Source organism: Dermacentor variabilis, chromosome 6 (assembly GCF_050947875.1).
Source record: "Dermacentor variabilis isolate Ectoservices chromosome 6, ASM5094787v1, whole genome shotgun sequence".
NCBI lineage: Eukaryota > Metazoa > Arthropoda > Arachnida > Ixodida > Ixodidae > Dermacentor > Dermacentor variabilis.
In genome coordinates, this window is record NC_134573.1 from 24,596,986 (window position 1) to 24,617,237 (window position 20,252).

At 50.2% G+C, this 20,252-nt stretch overlaps 1 protein-coding gene across 1 annotated transcript in view; it reads left to right on the forward strand.

The window, feature by feature from the left end:
* LOC142586066 (snake venom 5'-nucleotidase-like) overlaps positions 1-18,647 on the forward strand; it is a 105,493-nt gene extending 86,846 nt beyond the window's left edge. Inside the window, exon 10 of the mRNA XM_075697333.1 lies at positions 18,436-18,647. Within this exon, the coding sequence (XP_075553448.1) occupies positions 18,436-18,647 (212 nt within the window). The remainder of the gene's footprint in view (positions 1-18,435) is intronic.
* The last annotated feature ends 1,605 nt before the right edge of the window (positions 18,648-20,252 follow it).

Below are 20,252 nucleotides of genomic sequence, written 5' to 3' on the forward strand. Positions count from 1 at the left end.
CAAGGAGCTGAATTCTTTTCATCGCTCGACTTAAGGTCCGATTATTGGTAGGTCCTTATGGCACCATGCGATCGCTCGAAAACTGTCTTCGTAACACGCGACAGGCTGGACGAATTCAATGCTATGCCTTTCGGCCTACGGAATACCCAAGTAGCATTCGAAAGCATGATGAACAGCGTGGGTTTAAATGGAATACATGCCTGTGCTACCTGAATGAGATCGTGATTTTCTGCCACGATTTCGGCAGTAACCTCCTGTTGCATTTACTACATATTGAGCTGTTTCACCCGCACAGGACATCAGCTTAAGTCAAAGAAGTGCCGGTTCGGATCTCACAAGGTCACCATACCGGGCCACATAGTCTTGAAAGACGGTGTCCTTCCCGATCAGCAGAAACTTTGTGCTGTTGCTGAATTCGCGAAACCTACCCCCGTGAAAGCGCTTCGCTGCTGCCTTGGTGTGTGCTTATACTTTCGCCCTTTATGAAGAACTTCGCTTCCCTAACAGTACCACCGATGAAGCTGCTCACCGGTCTTGGCTGTCTGGTTAGTCACCGGCGTGTGATGAGGCTTTCGCAACATTATGCCGTCTACTGAATTCACCACCCATTCTACATCAGTTCGGCTCTATCGCTCCAACCGAGGTACACACGGATGACAGAAGGATCGGACTTGGCGCTGTACTTCCCCAACGAAAGCCGGGCTTCAATGAGTACGTAGTTGCATACTCGAGTTGTGCTCTCACTAAGGCAGAGTGCAAGTACTCGGATAGGAATATGAAGTCTGGCAATTGTTTGGGTGTGGTGCAAATTTTGCCCTTACTTGCACGGAAACTCGTTTGATTTCGTCACCTGTCGCCATTCACTCTGGTGGCTGGCTTCATTAAAGGATCTGGCGAGTCGACTTGGACGCTCACGACGCAAACACGCCGACTTCATTCAAGAATTTTTTATTCGCGTCATTTACTGCTCATGACAGAAACGCGCCGACGCGCACGCACTTTCCCGCTCGCCTGTGCCTTCGGGCGTTGCACCTGTTTCTTTTCCGCAACTTCCTCCGCTAACATGATCATCACTGACAGTGCAAGGTTCCTTGAACAGTGCAAGGTTCCTTGGATAAACCCGCTGTTCAACGTTCTCCCTGCGCCTTCGGCGACATCATCGCCACGACTCCCTCGCGCCCTTCACCGTCAAGTACCTCATTATGCACTCCGGGAAGCCATGTCGTACCGCCGCATCTATCAACCAGGCAGTCGCAAATGGCTTCTTGTTACACATCCCTACTTGCGCTCCGACCTGTGCATGCGCCTCCACACTGAACCACAAAACATGCATGCTGGCGTGTTGAAAACCTATGAACGAGTTCGCCAGCGATTCTGCTGGCATGGAATGCACGCATGAGTCCATAAGTACATTCGTTCCTCCATTGAGTGTTAACGCCGGAAAATAATTTGTCGCATGCCTGTCGCAGTGCAAGCTTTGCCATGTCCAGCTGGCTGCTTTGGTAGAATTGGCATACACCCGCACGGGGCCTTTTCTTCTACCCCTGTGCGTAATCGGTGGATTACTGCGGCCATTGACAATCTCACTCGATATGCCGAAGCCGCCGCTCTTCCAGCAGCTTCAGCTCGGGATGTTGCCTTGTTCATCTTACGTAGCTTCGTTCTTCGCCACGGCGAACCCCGTCAGTTGCTTATTGGCCGAGGCCGTGTTTGTCTTTCGCAAGTCATCCAAGTGCTTCTAAGTCAGTGCAATACTATTTATCGCACCATTACACACTATAATCCAAAGATTAATGGCTTGACAGAGCGCTTTAACCGAATACCTTGTGATACGTTCTACATGTACAGAGCCTCCAACTATTCGAGTTGAAACTTGGTGCTACCTTTCGTGACATATGCCTATAACACAGCCACACAAGCCACCAGTCGATTTTCCCCTTCCTTTCTACTATACGGACGTGAGCCCTTTTCCACACTGGATACTGTAAATGCATACCGCCCGGATGCATTGGAATACCACAGGGCCTCAGAATTCACTTAGTGTGCGGAAAAGTGCCGCCAACGTGGACGCTCACTTATATCCGTGACAAAAGGCATTGAAAAAGAACGCCTTGACCTGGTTAAACTTGCCCCTACCTTCCATGTTGGCTCTTTTGTGCAGCTTCTATTCCATGCAAGACCCCTGAGGAGGTATTCTGTAAGAGTAACCTCCTCACTGTAACCAAGTGGACTGTCCGCTTCGGCCGCTGCTGATTGGATGCAGCTGTGCGAGCTCGAAGGAGACAAGCAGCCTTGACCATTCAGCCACAGCCGCAATAGACAGTCCAGTGGGTGGACTCTTACAGAATAAGGCATACTTACTTACAGAATAAACGAAATATCGCGGTCCCAATTGCATCGTTCAATGCATGTCGCTGGTGAACTACATTGTCGCACCTGTGACACCTCCCACGGACAGTAGATGCCACGGCTGTTAATCAGTCCACGTGAGCCGCCTAAAGCTCTACTACGACCCTGCTGTACTCGTCTCACCATGAGTCTCTGGATGGCTCCTTTTAGTCACCGGGGCCAATGTAGTTCGCAAAAAAGTTAGCAAATATTGAGAGAACGAGATGTAGTCCGGCTGGGCGAACAGGGTGGTATAACGACCGATGCTCTTCGGCCAACGCTTAACCCTCCTTGGAAATAAACCCCCTTGCGATATATATATATATATATATATATATATATATATATATATATATATATATATATATATATATATGTATATATATGTATATATATGTATATATATATATATATATATATATATATATATATATATTGTGACGCTCTTAGGTGCATAGTGGGTTCACGCCTCAACAAACAGTATGCGGGGGCACCGAAGGGTAGTGAACGAGGACGACGACGTGTGGCTCGCTGGCTGAATCTCGACAGGCGCTCAGTTGACCAAGGCCATCGCTTCTAACTCTACCCGGCTTCAAAGTAACGCCTTTTGTGGGCGTAACAGAGTGGTGGAGGTGCGGGGTACGACAGAACGTACCACGGAGTCGCAACATCTAGAACTTCGCCGGAGCCGTCGTCTTGCCGGTCTCTTGCCAACGACCTTCCCTATGGCTCAGGACGGAGGTGGACAAATGCCAGCTATAGTTTCGCCTTCTCAAAGGTCAGCGCCAGTTGGACCTTTGCGGCACTACATGGAACCACGCTCGTTCGCGGGAAAAGTGGGCGAAGACGTCGACGAGTGGCTGTTGCACTACGCAAGGGTGAGCCGCTACAACCATTGGGATTCTGTCACTCAGCTTGAATATGTTGCACTCTTTCTGAGTGAGACAGCGCTGATGTGGTATGAAAACCATGCAGACTCCCTAACAATGTGGGAGCACTTTGTCGAGGAAATTAAGAAGTGTTTTGGCGACACCCACGCCAAACAGAAACGCGCCGAGAGAACACTTGCTCAAAGAGCTCAAGCTCCTGGAGAAACATGCTCTATATACATAGAGGAAATCCTCAAGCTGTGCAAAATCGTAAATCCGCAGATGTCCGAGGAAGACCGAGTCGGACATCTCCTCAAAGGAATTGCAGAAGATGTATACAATTTCCTCATAAGCCGGGAACACGTTCATTCCGTCTCAGATGTCGTGCGTCGTTGCCGTACGTTTGAGACGTTGAAAACACGTCGCATTGTGCCAACGTTTGCACGCCTGGCGAATGTGGCAACCATTGCCAGCGTCGATGAGAGCCCGTCTGCCGATCTTTCGTCTACTATACGGCAGATCGTGCGTGAAGAACTGCTGCGGCACCAGGAACTTGCACGCGACGTCATACGACAACCTGACGCTTATTACCCGCAACACATGGCACCTGCCGCACCCTGCGCTTCCTGGCAACGGGCGGTATGTGTCACAGACGTCAACCACAGAGGTGCTCCATGGCCACGTGAGGACACATTTACGCCCGAACACCGACCAGCAGAACACCCTCGCCCCAGCAGGTTTGCACGCAGACCGACCGTTCCTCCTGTGCAGCAGGCTCAGCCGCTCCGCTCTGCTACACGACCCCCCCCCCGGCTGAGCACTTCGAAGGGCAGTTCATCGATCGTCGTTTACCTGTGTGCTATAGCTGTGGCGACTTGGGTCACATTGCCAGGTACTGCAATCGCCACCAACCACCGAGGTTCCACCGATCGACGATGTCTAGGCGGTACCGCGCTCCTCTGGGCGAAACATATTCACCCTCGCACACATATTTAGGAAGCTTGCCTCACCAGCACCCGGAGCCGCTACGGAACCGTTCTCCAGCATCCGATCGCAGCTTGACACCACCACCCGCTCCTCGTGTAAGCCGGTCGCCCTCTCCGCGGCGTCGATACCCGTCGCCACCTCTGGAAAACTAGCCAGCGCGGCCGTTGGAGGTGAGGTCGCTGGACAATCTTCGATATCGACAGAGATATCTCCAACCATTTGTATGTTTAAGAATAAGGTGTTTGTATTAATTGACGGGGTTTCATCAACGGCCTTAGTGGACACGGGAGCAACCGTTTCAGTGATGAGTCTTGCGCTTAAAAGCCTCCTAGGACGAAAGGTGATGTTTCGCTGGGACCGTGCCGATACGTTTCGAGGAGTGAGTGGGGAGTTGTTGTATCCTGTGGGCGTGTGTAATGTAGACGTTACCTTGGGTGGTCAAATATTTAACGCGGAGTTCGCTGTTCTACCTCATTCTACGCATGACGTAATCCTGGGTCTTGATTTTTTGAAACTGTGTGGTGCCACCGTCGACTGCAAAACAGGTGAAATCAGTGTCGGTACGAGCTTTGCTGCGGCGTTTATGGAAGCCCCACCGTATCGTGAAAGTGTGCTTTGTGTATCCCGGGATACAGTTGTGCCTCCGTTATCCGCAACGTATGTTTCAGTCGCCTGTTTCCCCACCACCGACGGAACGTTTGACGCTACCGTGGAGCCCGTTCACCTGAGTTGCATCAAGAGGAATGTACTGATACCGTATTGCACGCTGTCCGTTGTTCAGGGACGCACCAACTTATGGGCCGTAAACTGTTCGAGTGAACCTGCAATACTACCACAAGGTCTGAAACTTGCCGCCTACCATGAAGATCACGTGCTATCGCTCGCCATTCTTACAGAGGTTCTTGATTCTGTGGATGAGCGCCATTTCACTAATGTCTGCCCTGCGGCGCACTCCTCATTTCTGACTATGGTAAACAAGTCGCTCAGCACTAAGCAGCGTCACGAAGTGGCGAATATTCTGCTAAAACATGCCCGACTGTTTGACTTCTTCCAGCTAGAGGGACCACCATTGTTTCCTCCTTCTCGTATACACCATCGCATCGATACGGGATCTGCCCAACCGCTGCGACAGAAACCATACAGAGTCTCACCGTCGGATTGCAAGGTGATCAATGACCAAGTCCACGAAATGCTAAATAAGAATGTAATCCAAGAATCCTGTAGTCCGTGGCAGCGCCAGTGATCCTGGTTAGAAAGAAAGATGGTACATGGCGATTTTGTGTCGACTACCGCCGCCTCAACACCATCACTAAAAAGGACGTATATCCTCTTCCGCCTATTGATGATGCTATCGACTGCCTCTCATCAGCGTCTTACTTTTCGTCTGTTGACTTGAGGTCGGGGTACTGGCAGATTCCTATGCACGAGGCAGACAAGGAGAAAACGGCATTTGTAACGCCAGATGGACTTTTTAAATTTAATGTGATGCCGTTCGGGCTCTGTAATGCGCCTGCAACTTTCGAGCGCTTCATGGACAACATCCTGCGTGGTTTGAAGTGGGAAGTATGCATGTGCTATCTAGATGATGTAGTGATTTTTGGGCGCACGTTCAGTGAGCACAACGCACGTCTCGATCTTGTGCTAGACTGCTTGGACAAAGCGGGTTTGGTGCTCAACTCGAAGAAGTGCCATTTTGGAGAGCGCCAAACGCTCGTTCTGGGACACCTAGTGGATAAGGACGGGATACGACCTGATCCAGCGAAGACTGCTACGGTGGAAGCCTTCAAGCAACCTCGCCATGTAAAAGAGCTACGCAGTTTCCTAGGGATTTGCTCGTACTTCCGCCGGTTTATTCGTGGATTTGCCAACATCGCGTATCCGTTGACATGCCTCCTCCAGAAGGGCGTTCCCTTTGAATGGACTCCTGAATGTGAAGCTAGTTTTCATGAGCTGAAGTCTCGTCTGACGTCTCATCCCATTCTCCGACACTTCGACCATGCGGCTCCCACAGAAGTTCATACGGACGCTAGCGGTATTGGCATCGGCGCTGTCCTTATTCAACGCGTCGACACCAAAGAACACGTCGTCGCCTATGCGAGTCGTTTTTAAGTAAGTCCGAGCGTAACCACACCGTTACAGAGCAAGAATGTCTTGCAGTTATTTTCGCAGTACAGCGCTTCCGGTCGTACCTGTACGGGCGCCCCTTCACTGTGGTGACAGACCATCATTCTCTCTGCTGGCTGGTTAATCTCCGCGATCCGTCGGGCCGGCTTGCGCGTTGGACACTCCGTTTACAGGAATATAACTTTACCGTTTCTTATAAAAGCGGCCGCCGACACGCCGACGCTGACTGCCTCTCGCGCATGCCGCTTCCAACGACGGACTGCGACGCGGACAACTTCGACTGCTATATCGCATCACTGGAGCCGGGATTTCCTGATATATATACCTTCAAGGTCGAGCAACAAAAAGACAGAACTTTAGAACCACTGCTCATTACTGCAAGGCAATCAGCACCATCCACTCGTTTCTGTGTTCGTGATGGGGTTCTTTACAAAAAGAACTATTCTACTACAGGCCCGCGATATCTTCTGGTGGTCCCGGAGAGTCTCCGTGTCTCCGTCTTGCGCGCTATGCATGACGATCCAACATCTGGACATTTGGGTTCTGCGCGAACTCTCTACCGCCTCCAAGAAAGGTTCTACTGGCCTAAAATGCGCCAGACGACCTCCCAGTATGTGTCCAGCTGTCGCGAGTGTCAACGTTATAAGCGTCCGACGAGTGCTCCTCCTGGTCAACTCCATCCAGTGCCAACCCCCAGCACTCCCTTTGAGCAAGTTGGCATCGACCTCCTCGGTCCTTTCCCGCGTTCATCCGATGGGAATCGCTGGATTATCGTGTGTGCCGATCACTTGACACGCTACTGTGAGACAGCTGCAATATCATCGGCTACTGCAACCGAAGTGTGTATTTTTCTGCTGCGTTTTGTCATTCTCCGACATGGACCTCCCAGAGTCATCATCAGCGATCGTGAGCGGTAGTTCACTGCAGACGTGGTCGAAGAGATGCTTCGTCTATGTGCTTCAAGGTTTCGACATTCCACCCCATTTCATCCCCAAACAAATGGCCTTACGGAACGCACGAACAGAACTCTTACTAACATGCTGTCCATGTATGTCGAGTCAGATCATAAGAACTGGGACAGCGTGCTACCTTTTATTACGTACGCATTTAACATCTCAAAGCATGAAGTTACGGGCTACAGTCCCTTCTTTCTTCTTTACGCTCGTCCGCCTCGTTATACACTAGACACTATCTTCCCGTTTTCCAGCCACGATAATCTTTGTATATCAGAGACAGTCTGTCTTGCTGAAGAAGCCCGACGACTTGCTTCTTTACGCACTCTTGTTTCACAAGACCGCTCGAAGGCACGCTGCGACCGCCGACGCCGACACGTGATCTATGACCCTGGTGATTTAGTGTTGCTCTGGAAACCAACCAGGAAACGTGGACTATGTGAAAAACTGCTGGTCCACTATGTTGGACCCTATGTTATTACGGAGCGCATCAGCGAATTAACCTACCGCATAGCACGTCTCACATCAAATGGCCGACGGTCAGCAAAGACTGAACTTTCGCATGTCGCCCGTTTAAAGCCCTTTATTTCTCGACAGCCTGTTTGACTCGCCCGGCGGGCTTCGTCTGCGCGGAGGGAAATGTGACGCTCTTAGGTGCATAGTGAGTTCACGAATGTGACGCGCTTAGGTGCATAGTGGGTTCACGCTTCAACAAACAGTATGCGGGGGCACCGAAGGGTAGTGAACGAGGACGACGACGTGTGGCTGGCTGGCTGAATCTCGACAGGCGCTCAGTTGACCTAGGCCATCGCTGCTAACTCTACCCGGCTTCAAAGTAACGCCTTTTGTGGGCGTAACAGTATATATATATATATATATATATATATATATATATATATACTGTTGCGTCCAAGCGTGTAAAACGGACGCGGGGATCAAGAAGAGAAGGTAAGAGGAGAACGAGGACTGTGCAGCAATCATTCCCGCTGTTCCTGCTCTCCCACGCCTAAATAAACCCGTTTTTCCTGTGCTTGTAACAAATTGTAACAAATGTAACGGAGGGAATATCCGAATTCAATGTGATGCCATTTGGGTTACGCAGCACTCCATCAACCTTTGAAGGAGCGTAGGTTAGGGCGTGTTGGTATTCCATAACTGAGGTTTTTTAGCGCACGAAAAGGGACAAAAAACAGTGGCAAGACGTGGACACATAGCGCTGTGTCCGTGTCTTGCCACTGTCTTTCGTCCCTTTTCGTGCGCTAAAAAACCTCAAACTTTGAAAAATTCATGGGCAGCATTCTGCGTGGGTTAAATTGGAACATCTGTACGTGCTATCTTCACGACGTTGTTATATTCGGGCGCGCATTCAATGAGCACAATACGGGCCTGGATATTGTCCTCGACTGCATCAAAAAGCTGGCCTGGTTCTGAGCTCCAAGAACTGTAACTTTGGTGACCGTCAAACCCTTGTGATGGTTCATCTTTTTGGCAAAGACGGTATCCGGCCTGATGCCCTCAAGACGGCAGCTGTTGAGGCATTCAGTGTACCGCAGTCAGTGAAGCAACTTCGTAGTTTCCTGGGTTTTTGCTCTTAATTTCGCTGATTTATTATTGGTTTTGCTGACGTCACTTCATCATCATCATCATTATCATCATTCTCCTGGTTACGCCCACTGCAGGGTAGAGGCCTCTCCCATACTTCTACAACTACCCCGGTCATGTACTAATCGTGCCCATGTCGTCACTTATCCTCTGACAAATCTGCTACATAAAGACGCATGCTTCCAGTCGACACCCTAGTGCGATTCTACATTTCGTCAATTGAAATTCCTGCTGACCTCCCGACCTATCCTTCGCCACTTCAATCCTACTTCGCCAACAGAAATCCACGCAGATGCTAGTGGCGTTGGTCAGGGTGCCGTCTTGGTCCAACGCTATGACGACCGTCAGAGCGTGATTCCTTGTGCAAGCCGCTCATTAAGCAAACCTGAACGCAATTACACGGTGACAGAGCAAGAATGTCTCGCTGTAATCTCTGCGGTTCAGCGATTTCGCTCGTACTTGTACTAACGACCATTCCTAGTCGTCACAGACCACCATTCCCTGTGCTGGCTCATGAACCTTCGTGACCCTTGTGGTCGCCTTTCACGCTGGGCTTTGAGATTGCAGGAACATAACTACACTGTTTCCTACAAGAGTGGCCGAAAACATGCTGACGCAGACTGCCTTTCCCGTATGCAGCTTACCACGAGGGACTGCGACGCAGACGATTTTGATTATCTCGTCGCTTCTGGGACATCCGCTTTTCCAGATATCGATGCGTTCTAAGCAGAAGAACGAGAAGACACCAAATAGGAGCCACTCATCACTTCTGCCCATTCAAGTGCAACAAGCAGCTACTCTGTACGTGACTAGGCTCCTGTACAAAAGCAACTACTCAAGCACTGGTGCACGCTTTCTTCTAGTGGTGCCGGAGCGTCTCCGGCCAGCAAATCTTCAGGCTATGCACGATGACCCTACCTCCTGCCACTTAGGCATTGTGCGCACCCTTTATCGTATTTAAGAACGCTTTTACTTGCCCCGGATGTGACATTCGGTTGAGTTTTATTTCGCCAGCTGCATACAGTGCCAACGTCGGAACCGCCCAACCACTACACCATCTGGTCTCCTTCAACCTGTACCGCCTCCCAGCTCACTCTTTCGGCAAGTTGGAATTGATCTGTTAGGCTCTTTTCCTCAGGGGAACCGTTGGGTAATTGTCTGCGCCGACCATTTGACACGCTATTGCCAGACGGTGGCTATACCGTCAGCCACTGCCACCGAAGTCTCGCTCTTCTTACTTCACGTCATTGTTCTGCGACATGGACCACCTGGTGTTATTATAAGCGACCGGGGACATAAATCCACGGCGCATATCGCGTAAGGGCTTGTGCGTTTATGTAACTCGCATCTCAGGCACTCGACGCCGCATCATCCGCAAACGAACGGCCTCACTGAGCGCACAAATATAACAATCACCAATATGCTTTCCATGTACCTTGCGTCCGATCAAAAGAATCAAGATGAAGTTATACTGTTTATTACATACGCCTAAAACACCGCCAAACCCGAGACAACCGGCGACAGCCCCTTCTTCATTCTATATGCTCGGCCGCCCCGGTATACGCTCGACAATGTGCTCCCTTTTTACCACCACAACAACTCTACGGTCGGTGATACACCTTGCCTCGTTGAAGAGGTTCGGAGACTTGCGCGTCTGCGGACTTTGGCATCGCAAGAAAACTCAAAAGCCCGCTACGACGCATGACATCAGCCCGTTACATATCACCCTGGTGATCTCGTTCGGCTTTGGACTCCCACAAGGAAGCGCAGTTTGTGCCAAAAGCTGCTGCCAAACTAGGATGGACCATATGTTGTCATCGGCAAAGTCAGCGAAGTGAACTATGCTCTCGCGCGCCTCACGAACACTGGTAGACGTTCTGCCAGGACACAAGTCGCGCATCTTGCAAGTTTGAAATCATGCATGCTACGACAAGCTAGTTGACTCGCCCAGTGGGCTTTGTCTGCGAGAAGAGGTATGTTGCGTCCAAGCGCTTAAAAGGAACGCGGGGATCAAGAAGAGAAGGGAAGAGCAGAACGAAGACTGTGCAGCAGCCATTCCTGCTGTTCGTAGCCTGCTGTTCCTGCTCTCGCACACCTAAATAAACCCCTTTTCAGCATGCTTGCAAAAACATATATACTGCTACAGGCACGTGGCATATGTTTTAACGAGGCGCGTGGGTGCCATCACTCCAGAAAAGAGGAGGAAGAACGAATTGGGCTCGGGCTGTGAATCGAACCGGTCAGCGCTGCAACCGCTGTTATAAATATAACCTGTAAATAATTCCTCGGCTTAGTGACTCGTCCTTCGCGTAACATTGTGGTGCAGGTGGAACGTTCCCCCTCCTCGCCACGGAGCTCCGAAGCAGCCGCAGCGTCGTCTTCTCAGCCATGGCTTCCGATGGACCCACCCCGTTGCCACCTACACCTGCGGCGCCATTCACAACGTACGTTACGGTTTCTACTCTCCGGGATCCTGGGTAATTCTCCGCCCAAAATGGTGTTCACGTCGACGACAGGCTGAGCATGTATGAGCGTGTTAGCCAAAACTATCTCTGGGACCCTACCATCATGCTTGCCAACGCGATCCTTTATCTGCATGGGACACCGCGTGTCTGGTTTCCCACCCTTGAGGTCGAGCTCTCCAGCTGGGACATTTTCAAAGAGAGCCTTCGCGACCTATTCGGGAACCCGTCCGGTCGCCAACAGGCTGCAGGAGAACAGCTTGCCACCAGTCGTCTTCCTGTATGTCTCCTACATACAGGAAGTGCTCGCGCTTTGCCGGAAAGTTGACGAGCACATGACCGTGGTTGACAAGGTGGGCCATACCCTAAAAGGCATCGCGGAAGACGCCTTCAATTTGCTTGTCTATAACGACGTCTGTATCATCGTCAAACAATGCCGCCGCTTTGAGGTAGCCAAAAGCGGCCGCCTCGGCGTACAGTGTTCCCGGCTCCACAACACCCCTGCCATTTCTTCTTGCTCCGCTCTTACCGCCACACGACCATTTCAAGAGAACGTCACACGTATCGTTCCCCGTGAGATTGAAGCGTCGAGTCCGGCCCCTCTTCATCCACGACCCCTTGACGGTACCTTTAACCAAGCGACTCCCACTATTCCCTTTATTCAAGCAGCTGTGAGGGAAGAAACTGCAAACCATGGCATCCCTACCGCCTGCTATGTCTCCCGACCTGACTCGGCACCCATTCCCATGTCCCAAACCTGTAATGACAGGTATTTTGTTCCCAGTCCACGCAATCCTGCTGAATGGCGAAGCCGACAAATCAATCTGCTGCCACCGCGTTGGTCATGTAGCCCGCCACTGCCGCACCACCTGGATGCCGCCGTACTGGAGTCATTCCCTGCTCCTCTCACATACGCCGACGCTGGCCGTTGTTCACCTCGCAATCTGTACACTACTTCCGATGCCCCTGACAGCCGGCGGGAGTACTGCAGATTTACCCTTCCAAAGGGCCCCAAAATAAGATTTAAACTTTCAGGCACCCCAATGTTCTCACGCCACAACACGTGCGCCTTAAAAAGTCGCGCAATAGTAGCCGTTTGCCGTCGAACCCACCCCGCAGCTTAGTTGCGCAACAGCCCTTTGCATCAACTCCTTTTTATTGGCGATGGAAGCCCCAACACAGGTAAACAGCGACCATCAACAACAAGAACTGGCGAAGATGCAGAAGCAGCAGCAGCAGCAGCAAACGACTTTATTGGGGTCCTGAGGAGCTGAGCGGGGGCCTGCCGGTCCCTACCCAGCCGTTGGCTAGTCCCATGTCGGAACAGAGAGGCCATGCCTCTCCGCTCGTTCACGGGCCCTCTGGACATCCAGGAGCTGGACGTCCTGTCTCGGGTCTTTGATGGCCTTCGTCCAGTCTTCTTCTGTATTGAAATCCTGTAACACAGGGCACTGCCAGAGCATGTGATTTATTGAGCTAAATTCAGTGCCACAATCTGGGCAGAGTGGATCGATGTCCGGGTGGAGGTTGTTCAAAAAGCCCCTAGAGGGGTAAGACCCTGTCTGGAGCATGCGAAGCGTGCTAGCTTGTGGCCTGTTGAGCTTGTGATGGGGGAAAGGAAAACTCTGCCTATTCCCTCTGTAATGAGAGGTGATTTCATGAAAAGTAACCAGTGGATCACTGTGGACGAGCTCTCCCGAACTCTCCCGAGACACCATCCCGTCGCGGCATACGAAACCTCGCGCACGGTCGTGGGCTATCTCATTGGGGTTCAGGTGACCCGGTAATACGCCTGGTCCCATATTAGCTGGGAACCAGACTATGTGGTGAACAATGTCAGAGGGGGGTTTGCCGTTTAGAATCCTGGCTGCTTCTTTGGCTATCAATCCCGATGCGAACGCTCTAACGGCTGCTCGGGAGTCTGTGTACACCGTAGTGCGTTTTGAGTCCAGTAATCCGAGAGCTATAGCAGCCTGTTCCGCCACATCGACCGAGGAGGTTTTCAGCGAGGCTGCCGAGAGGAGTTCTCCCCTGTCATCGACTATTGTTACGGAGAACTTGTTGGCACTGGCGTGTCGCGCCGCGTCAACAAAGGTCTCCGTTCCGGATATGTTCTGTAAGAAAGTTCTAGCCCTCGCTAACCTTCGACCTTTATTGTGTTGGGGGTGCACATTTCCTGAAAAAGGGTCTACAATAAAGGAGTTGCTTGTCCGAATATCAAGTTGCGTGATATTTCCCTGATTGAAGCTAGGACGGAGGCCTGCCGCATCCAAAAGTCTTCTGCCTGCTTTGGAGTTTGATAATCTAATAATTTGTGCTGATCTTTGTGCTTCTATTAATTCCGAAGTTGTGTTGTGTACTTCCAATGTCATGAGTTTCTCTGTGCTAGCCGTGATTGGCACGCCGATCACCCTTTTGATACTTTTGTGCATAAGCGTGTCTAATTTCTCCATTTCTGTTTTCGTCCAATTGAGGGCGGCGACTAAGTAAATGACATGGCTGATGAGGAAAGCATGGTGAGCCCTAAGGAATATATCCTCGCCTATGCCACGTTTCTTGTCGGACACTCTCATAATTAATCTAATATTGTTTTCAGTTTTCGTGGTGAGTTGGGCTATAGTCTTAGCGTTGCATCCCTTTGAGTTTATTAAAAGCCCTAGTATTTTGATGGAGTCTACTCTCGGGATGGTGTGCCCATCTCTGGTACGAACGCTAATGGGCACCTGATCGAGTGGGGTGAGTCCCCTAGCACCTCGCCTAGCCTGTCTGTACAGCAGGAGTTCCGACTTTCCAGGCGAGAGTGCCAGTCCCGTACTTTTCAAGGAAGACTCTGTAACATCCAGAGCCTCCTGTAGAGCTTGTTCGACCGTAGCCTCCGATCCTCCAGGACACCAAATTGCAATATCGTCAGCATATAATGCATGACCTACGTAAGGAATTGCTGCAAGGCTTTCCGACAACTTGCGCATTGCTATATTAAACAGAAGGGCTGAGATAACTGCCCCTTGGGGCGTACCCCTGTTTCCGAGTGTGAAATATTCCGAGACTGATTGCCTCAACTTTATGGCCGCCGTCCTGCTCTCGAGGAAGGATGCAACGAAGGAAAAGAATTTAACTCCTAAGTTCAAGGCCGATATCTCCTGAAGGATATAGTCATGTGCAATTGTATCGAATGCCTTGGATAGATCCAGTACGAGGACCCCTTTTACATCTTTGCTTTGAGAGTGGATTATCTGTGGTTTGAGCAGGAGCATGACATCCTGCGTTGAAAGCAAGCGCCTGAAACCAACCATATTTACGGGAATAGTTCGTTGCGCTCAATATGTCTCGATATCCTGTTATGCACTGCATGTTCCGCTACTTTGCTAATGCAAGAAGTAAGGGAGATAGGACGGAGGTTCTCCAAGCTGGGTGATTTACCTGGCTTGGGGATTAAGACCACTGTAGCCTTCTTCCAACTTTCCGGTACAACGCCCTCCTCCCATACCTAATTTATCTCCTTCACTAAAGCTTGAATTGCTTTGTCGTCCAAATTTCTTAAGAGCCGGTTTGTAACTCCGTCGGGGCTTGGGGCAGACCTTCCGTTTAAATTGTGCAGCACTTCCCTGATCTCAGCTTCCGAGAAGGGGACGTCCAGCTCTGGGGCAGGCGCGCCCTCATACTGAGGGAGGGGAGAACCTGGGCTTTGGCCAATTGGAAGGTATTTGTTCGCTAGTTTCCGAAATATCGAGGCCTCAGAGATGCCTTCCATTTTTTCCTTATTAATTAATCGGTCTATGACTAGTCTCTGATTACATTTGGGTTGTCCATCGTCTAAGAGATGTTTAAAGAGGGTCCATTTGCCTCCTTTGCGCATTTTTCCATCCGCTGCCGAGCAGGCGTCTCTCCATTGCTGTTTATTAAGTTCAGAGCAATGCTCCTCAATGAGTTTATTGAGCTCCACGATCTTTTTCCGTAGCCTGCGATTGAGTCTTTGTGTCTTCCATCTCTCGAGGAGAGAGCGCTTGGCTTCCAGGAGATGCGCTAACCTTGCGTCCGTCCCTGGGGCATCAAAATCCGTAACTATTTCCTTGGTGGCCTTCTCGACATCCATTTCTATCTGTACAAGCAGTTCACTGAACGTGTCGTTACTGCCTCATCTTCACCTCTTATTTTCCTAAAGAGGTCCCAGTCTGTGTATCTATAGATTTTGGGAGGAGCTGCTATTATTTCCATCCTGAGTTCTGTTATGTAGTGGTCGCTCCCCAAGTTCTCCTGTAAGTTGGACCACGTGGCCACAGCATTTCTAGTGAAGCTGAGATCAGGGGTCGTGTCTCTGGCGACCGAGTTTCCCAGCCTCGTGGGGAAACATGGGTCCGAGACCAGCGTCAGGTTTAGGTCTGTACTGGCTGCAACTAGGTTGGCTCCTTTCTTTGTTCGTGTTACATAACCCCAAGCCAGGTGGGGAGCGTTTAAATCTCCTGCGACTATTAAGGGCTACGATTTCGCAGCGGTTGCGACCCTATTTAGTAGGGACCAGAGATTATGCTTATGAGCGGAAGGAGAGCTGTACAAGTTGAGAATGAAAATGTTTCGTCGGATTTTTCCGTGGGGGATGATTTCAATTAACTGTGCCTCAAGACCGGATTTCTTATCCGAGTTACAAATTTTGACTTCGTGCTCCTGAAAAGAGGTGTCTTTCTTGACGAATGTGGCGATACCTTTGCCATTTTCTCCTTTTTGGCTAACCGAACGGTAGCCCGATAAATTTACCTTCTCACTAAGTGTTTCTTGCAAGAGCAGGACGTGCGGCATTATCGCTTGTGCTTTGATGAGCTGCAATAGAGCAGCCTTGCGCCTTAAGAAGCTGGCGCAATTCCACTGCCAGATAATTAAGTTTCCCGTTTGTCCCGCCATTTTGATTTCTATTGAACTAGCAGAGCCTCCAGGGGACTCGTGTGATCGGGATCCTGCTGTACTTTCTTAGCTTTTGCTGTGGTGCCAGTGGAGATGCTTTTGATTTTGCTAGAGTCTATGATTTTCATTTTAGACTCGAGGATGCCAACTCTACGTGTTAGGTGAGAGATGTTACTGTCCGTATGCTCGACAGTGCTAGATTGAATAGCTAAGGCCTCTCTCACCTGCGTGAGCGATTCCTCAATTACCTTCAAAGACGCGAGTATGTTTGGCTCTGGCTTAGGGTCCTGAGCGGGGGACTCGTCAGTTTGCATTGGCTCTCTTTCCGTGGTCGCGGGGGGGGGGGGGGGGGGAAATAGCTTCGCGCTTATTCGACCCTTCTGCTTGAACTGGGATGGGTAAGGCTACTCCGGGGGGTTCACGCGAGTTACGGAAGAGCTCGAACTCAGCCCTCAGTGTTCGTAGTGCCTCTTTTAGCTCTGCATTTTCATTCTTAAGCATTAAAATCTCGGTTTGCTCTCTTTTATACTCCGGCGAGATGCCCTGTGTTACCCTTTTGCCGCTTGAGATGTTCATCCTGGCCTTGTCTGCCCAGGACATTGGTTCCTGGATTCGGACCCTGGAACCCGATCGTCCTCTCGAACGGGAGCGTCTGCTGCCATTGTCGCGCCCTTAGGAGCGAGAGCGCGATCTGCTGGATCGCTCTCTGGATCGGGAGCGGGAGCGTCCTCTCGATGCCGATATGTTGCGATGAGGGGAGTAGAAGGGTTTCTCTCCAGCCACTGCTTCTCCGCCGCTAGCTGTGTCGAACCCATGTGGTCCTGCCGCCCGTTGCGCGTGCTGTGCGCGCCTGCGGCGCCGCCGTCTTTGGCGCACGATGTATGGCACCTGGAAGCGCTGTTTGCACTTGCGGTCTGCCGTTTGGTGAGCCCCACCACAGATGGCGCACTTGGGATCACATTGATGATCCTCTGGTGGTGTGAGCATGCCACATCCGCGGCATTTTTTCTGGTCTTCGCCCTTCGGGCAAACGTCGGACCTATGGCCCAATTCTCCACACGCATAACAAACGTCTACTTGCCTGCGATACAAGGAACAAGGGTAGCGAACACCATCACATACGACGTTTAGGGGGACCTTGTGTCCGTCGAACAACACGATCACTGTTGTTGTCTTCATGATTCTTCGAACCCCCAGAGCGCCGGGGTTTCTCCGGTTGACGATCATCTCCGTCAGTTCTGCGTCACTGATGTCCACGTTGATTCCGCGGATCACTCCTTTACAAGATGCAAAATAGAGTTTTTCGCTTTGAATTATGCAATGATCACTGTGTCTTTTCAATGCATTCACAGCCCCCCTCCCCCCCTCCCCCCTAACCGATCTACTCATTTCACTATAACACTTCTTTTTCGTCAGATTAGCTCTGCAGCAGAATTCGCTGCGAGATGCTTGTAATTGTTATTTTAATTACAGATTGTTTTTCTTCGTGCACAAACTGCGAAGTAAATAGCTGTTGTGCAAATATAAATAACTAAACATTTAATAAGCGTAACCGCGCCAAACCAGAGACACGTACAAGATGCTCAACAGCAGTGGCACTTACTAGCAATTGATATAATTTGGAATGAAGTAAGGAAACATATCGCGGTGCAGACATTTGCAGGATTACCGCCACCAAGGCTTCAACAGCTAAAACTAAGCAGGCCATTCGTAGCACGTAAAAAACTATTCCCATATGCTATCCGAGAAAAAGGTGCGCAGCCTGCACCCTCTGCTTATGAAGAAAGCCTCGAAAAGCTAAGCTCTCTTCCTAATTACTCTGCTTGCTTAGCTTATTGCATGCTTACTTTACTGACTTAACCACAGATTCACTTTCCTGACTTTCTCAATCACTCCCTGCACTTACTAACGTACTTATTCTACGTTATTTACAACATTTACTAACTTATTCACTAGCTTCACTGTACTTAATCAAACAATTTGTTATTTACTTACTCTGTACTTACTTTCTTCCACGGAAATGTACCATTCTCTAGTGCGCGCCTGTCCTCTTCTCTGTGCTGTTGGTGCCTTTGATTATGGGCCTATTTAATTTAATGACTGTAATGATCATAATCGGGCAACATGACGTCCTAATGTAAACGACTGTGCCAGGCATTCGAGTGGAGTACAACGTCAGGCGACGGCCTTACCACCGCGTCACCAGACTTCAGACAGTCTGCACCGATTGCCGCGTGCCAACGTACGTCGGCGTGGAGCCGAACAAGACGTACCGCTACGTGGTGCCGCAGACCATGTTCAACGGCAGCGAGATGGCCATCTTCCAGAAGCTGCAAAAGGGGAGCACGCTCAACACAGGTGGGTAGAGCTGAGCTTCCGTTAGCGGAGATTACAAAATTATGTATTGGCACCTTCCCATATTGGGGTTAGCGGTTCCCTTTAAGTGGCGCCCCTTATCTGCAGGCTAAGAGAAACACATACTCTATAGGTTACCACGTCATGTGGTTACAGATTCAGATGTCGGATGTCTCATAGAAAAAGTTAAAGGGTCTGAAGGGCATAGAACGACAGAAAGCTGAGCTAATTGGTAAGGATTCATTAAGGTAAGGAAGGGCAGCTTGGTGGTATGCAACCATGTGAGCGGTGTTTTTTTTTTTTTTACCCTGGTTTTCATAGAAAACGTTTGCGGAGTTCTTGAGGGAAGTTCTTGAAGGATGGCTGTGCTGCTCTTGCATATATCGTGTGAATAGCTCATTCGCCTATGTCTTTCTTCACGCAGCAATATTTTTAAACCTGGTTTGCCGACCAGAACACAGAAAAATATTGAGTACCGTCATTTGCAAAGCGCGGGGGCGCCACCTGCTGCTCCAACGGATCCGAGCTGCCAAGCGAGGCGACCGCAGGTAGACGCAGTGCTTGCGCTGATTGCGCTTTGACATTTCTTTGAAGTTCTCACGAAGGATGAGATGGTGAATTTTGGCTAGCAAATTTAGTTAGTGAACTTTAGCTTCTCGGCAAGATTGCGCTGCAAATCGTAATGGCTGTAGCAAGCGCAAAGTCCGCAGGCGGAGCGGATCGTTCGGGCAAGTCCGCGTTGCCTTTGTTTGCATGCGGCAACATTGGTTCTGCGGCTATTCCACTTTGATTCGCACGTCTCACAATACGGCATGCACTAATAAAAACACTGCAGTATGCGATATACTTCACCGCATTGTAGTGCCTGGGAAAATCTCGCGGCCCGCACCTTGATAACAGGCGGCATTCCGTAGGTTCGAGTAAGCGTAGCGCACTTGCGCGGATGTCCAGATGTGTCCCTTTTTGTCTCGGGATGGCGGAAGAATGAATTAACATTAGTTTAGCTATGTCGGATCTACTGCGCAATGTATGCATGCTTTTTTAACAAACATCGCCGTTCTTGCCCTCTGGCCAGTAGTTACGATAAGCAACACAAACTAGCTTTCACACATAAATGTTTCGAATAGTTGCTGAAAGGTATTGCGAAATTTCGCGGCCACTAACGCCAGTGCACGGAATTCAGTCTGTTAGGCATGAGTTCGATTGTCACGAGCGTCAGAACTTCGTAGCGGTGCGAACACTTTCGCGGCATTTACTTGTGAATAAGGTGCGGAGTTCTATGGCGAGAGCCGCTGTACGAAGCTCACCTTAGGCCGTTGTGTAATCGAGGCCCGTAGGCAGACACATACACATAGAGAGGTACGCACAGATACACACATACAGAGACAAAAGAACATGCACGGCTGAATATGCCACAGCGGCACAGCTTTCGACGTACATCATGTTCGTCACAAACGGTGCTCTGCAATCTGCTTGGTTATCGCTGTTATTTGCACACTAAAATATGACGCAGTGAAGCCCCGATGTTGTTCTGTAATTGGATCTTGCAGGCACAAACATTTACACATTGAACACCTCGTAACACAGACACGCTACATGCACGCGAACGCATCTTG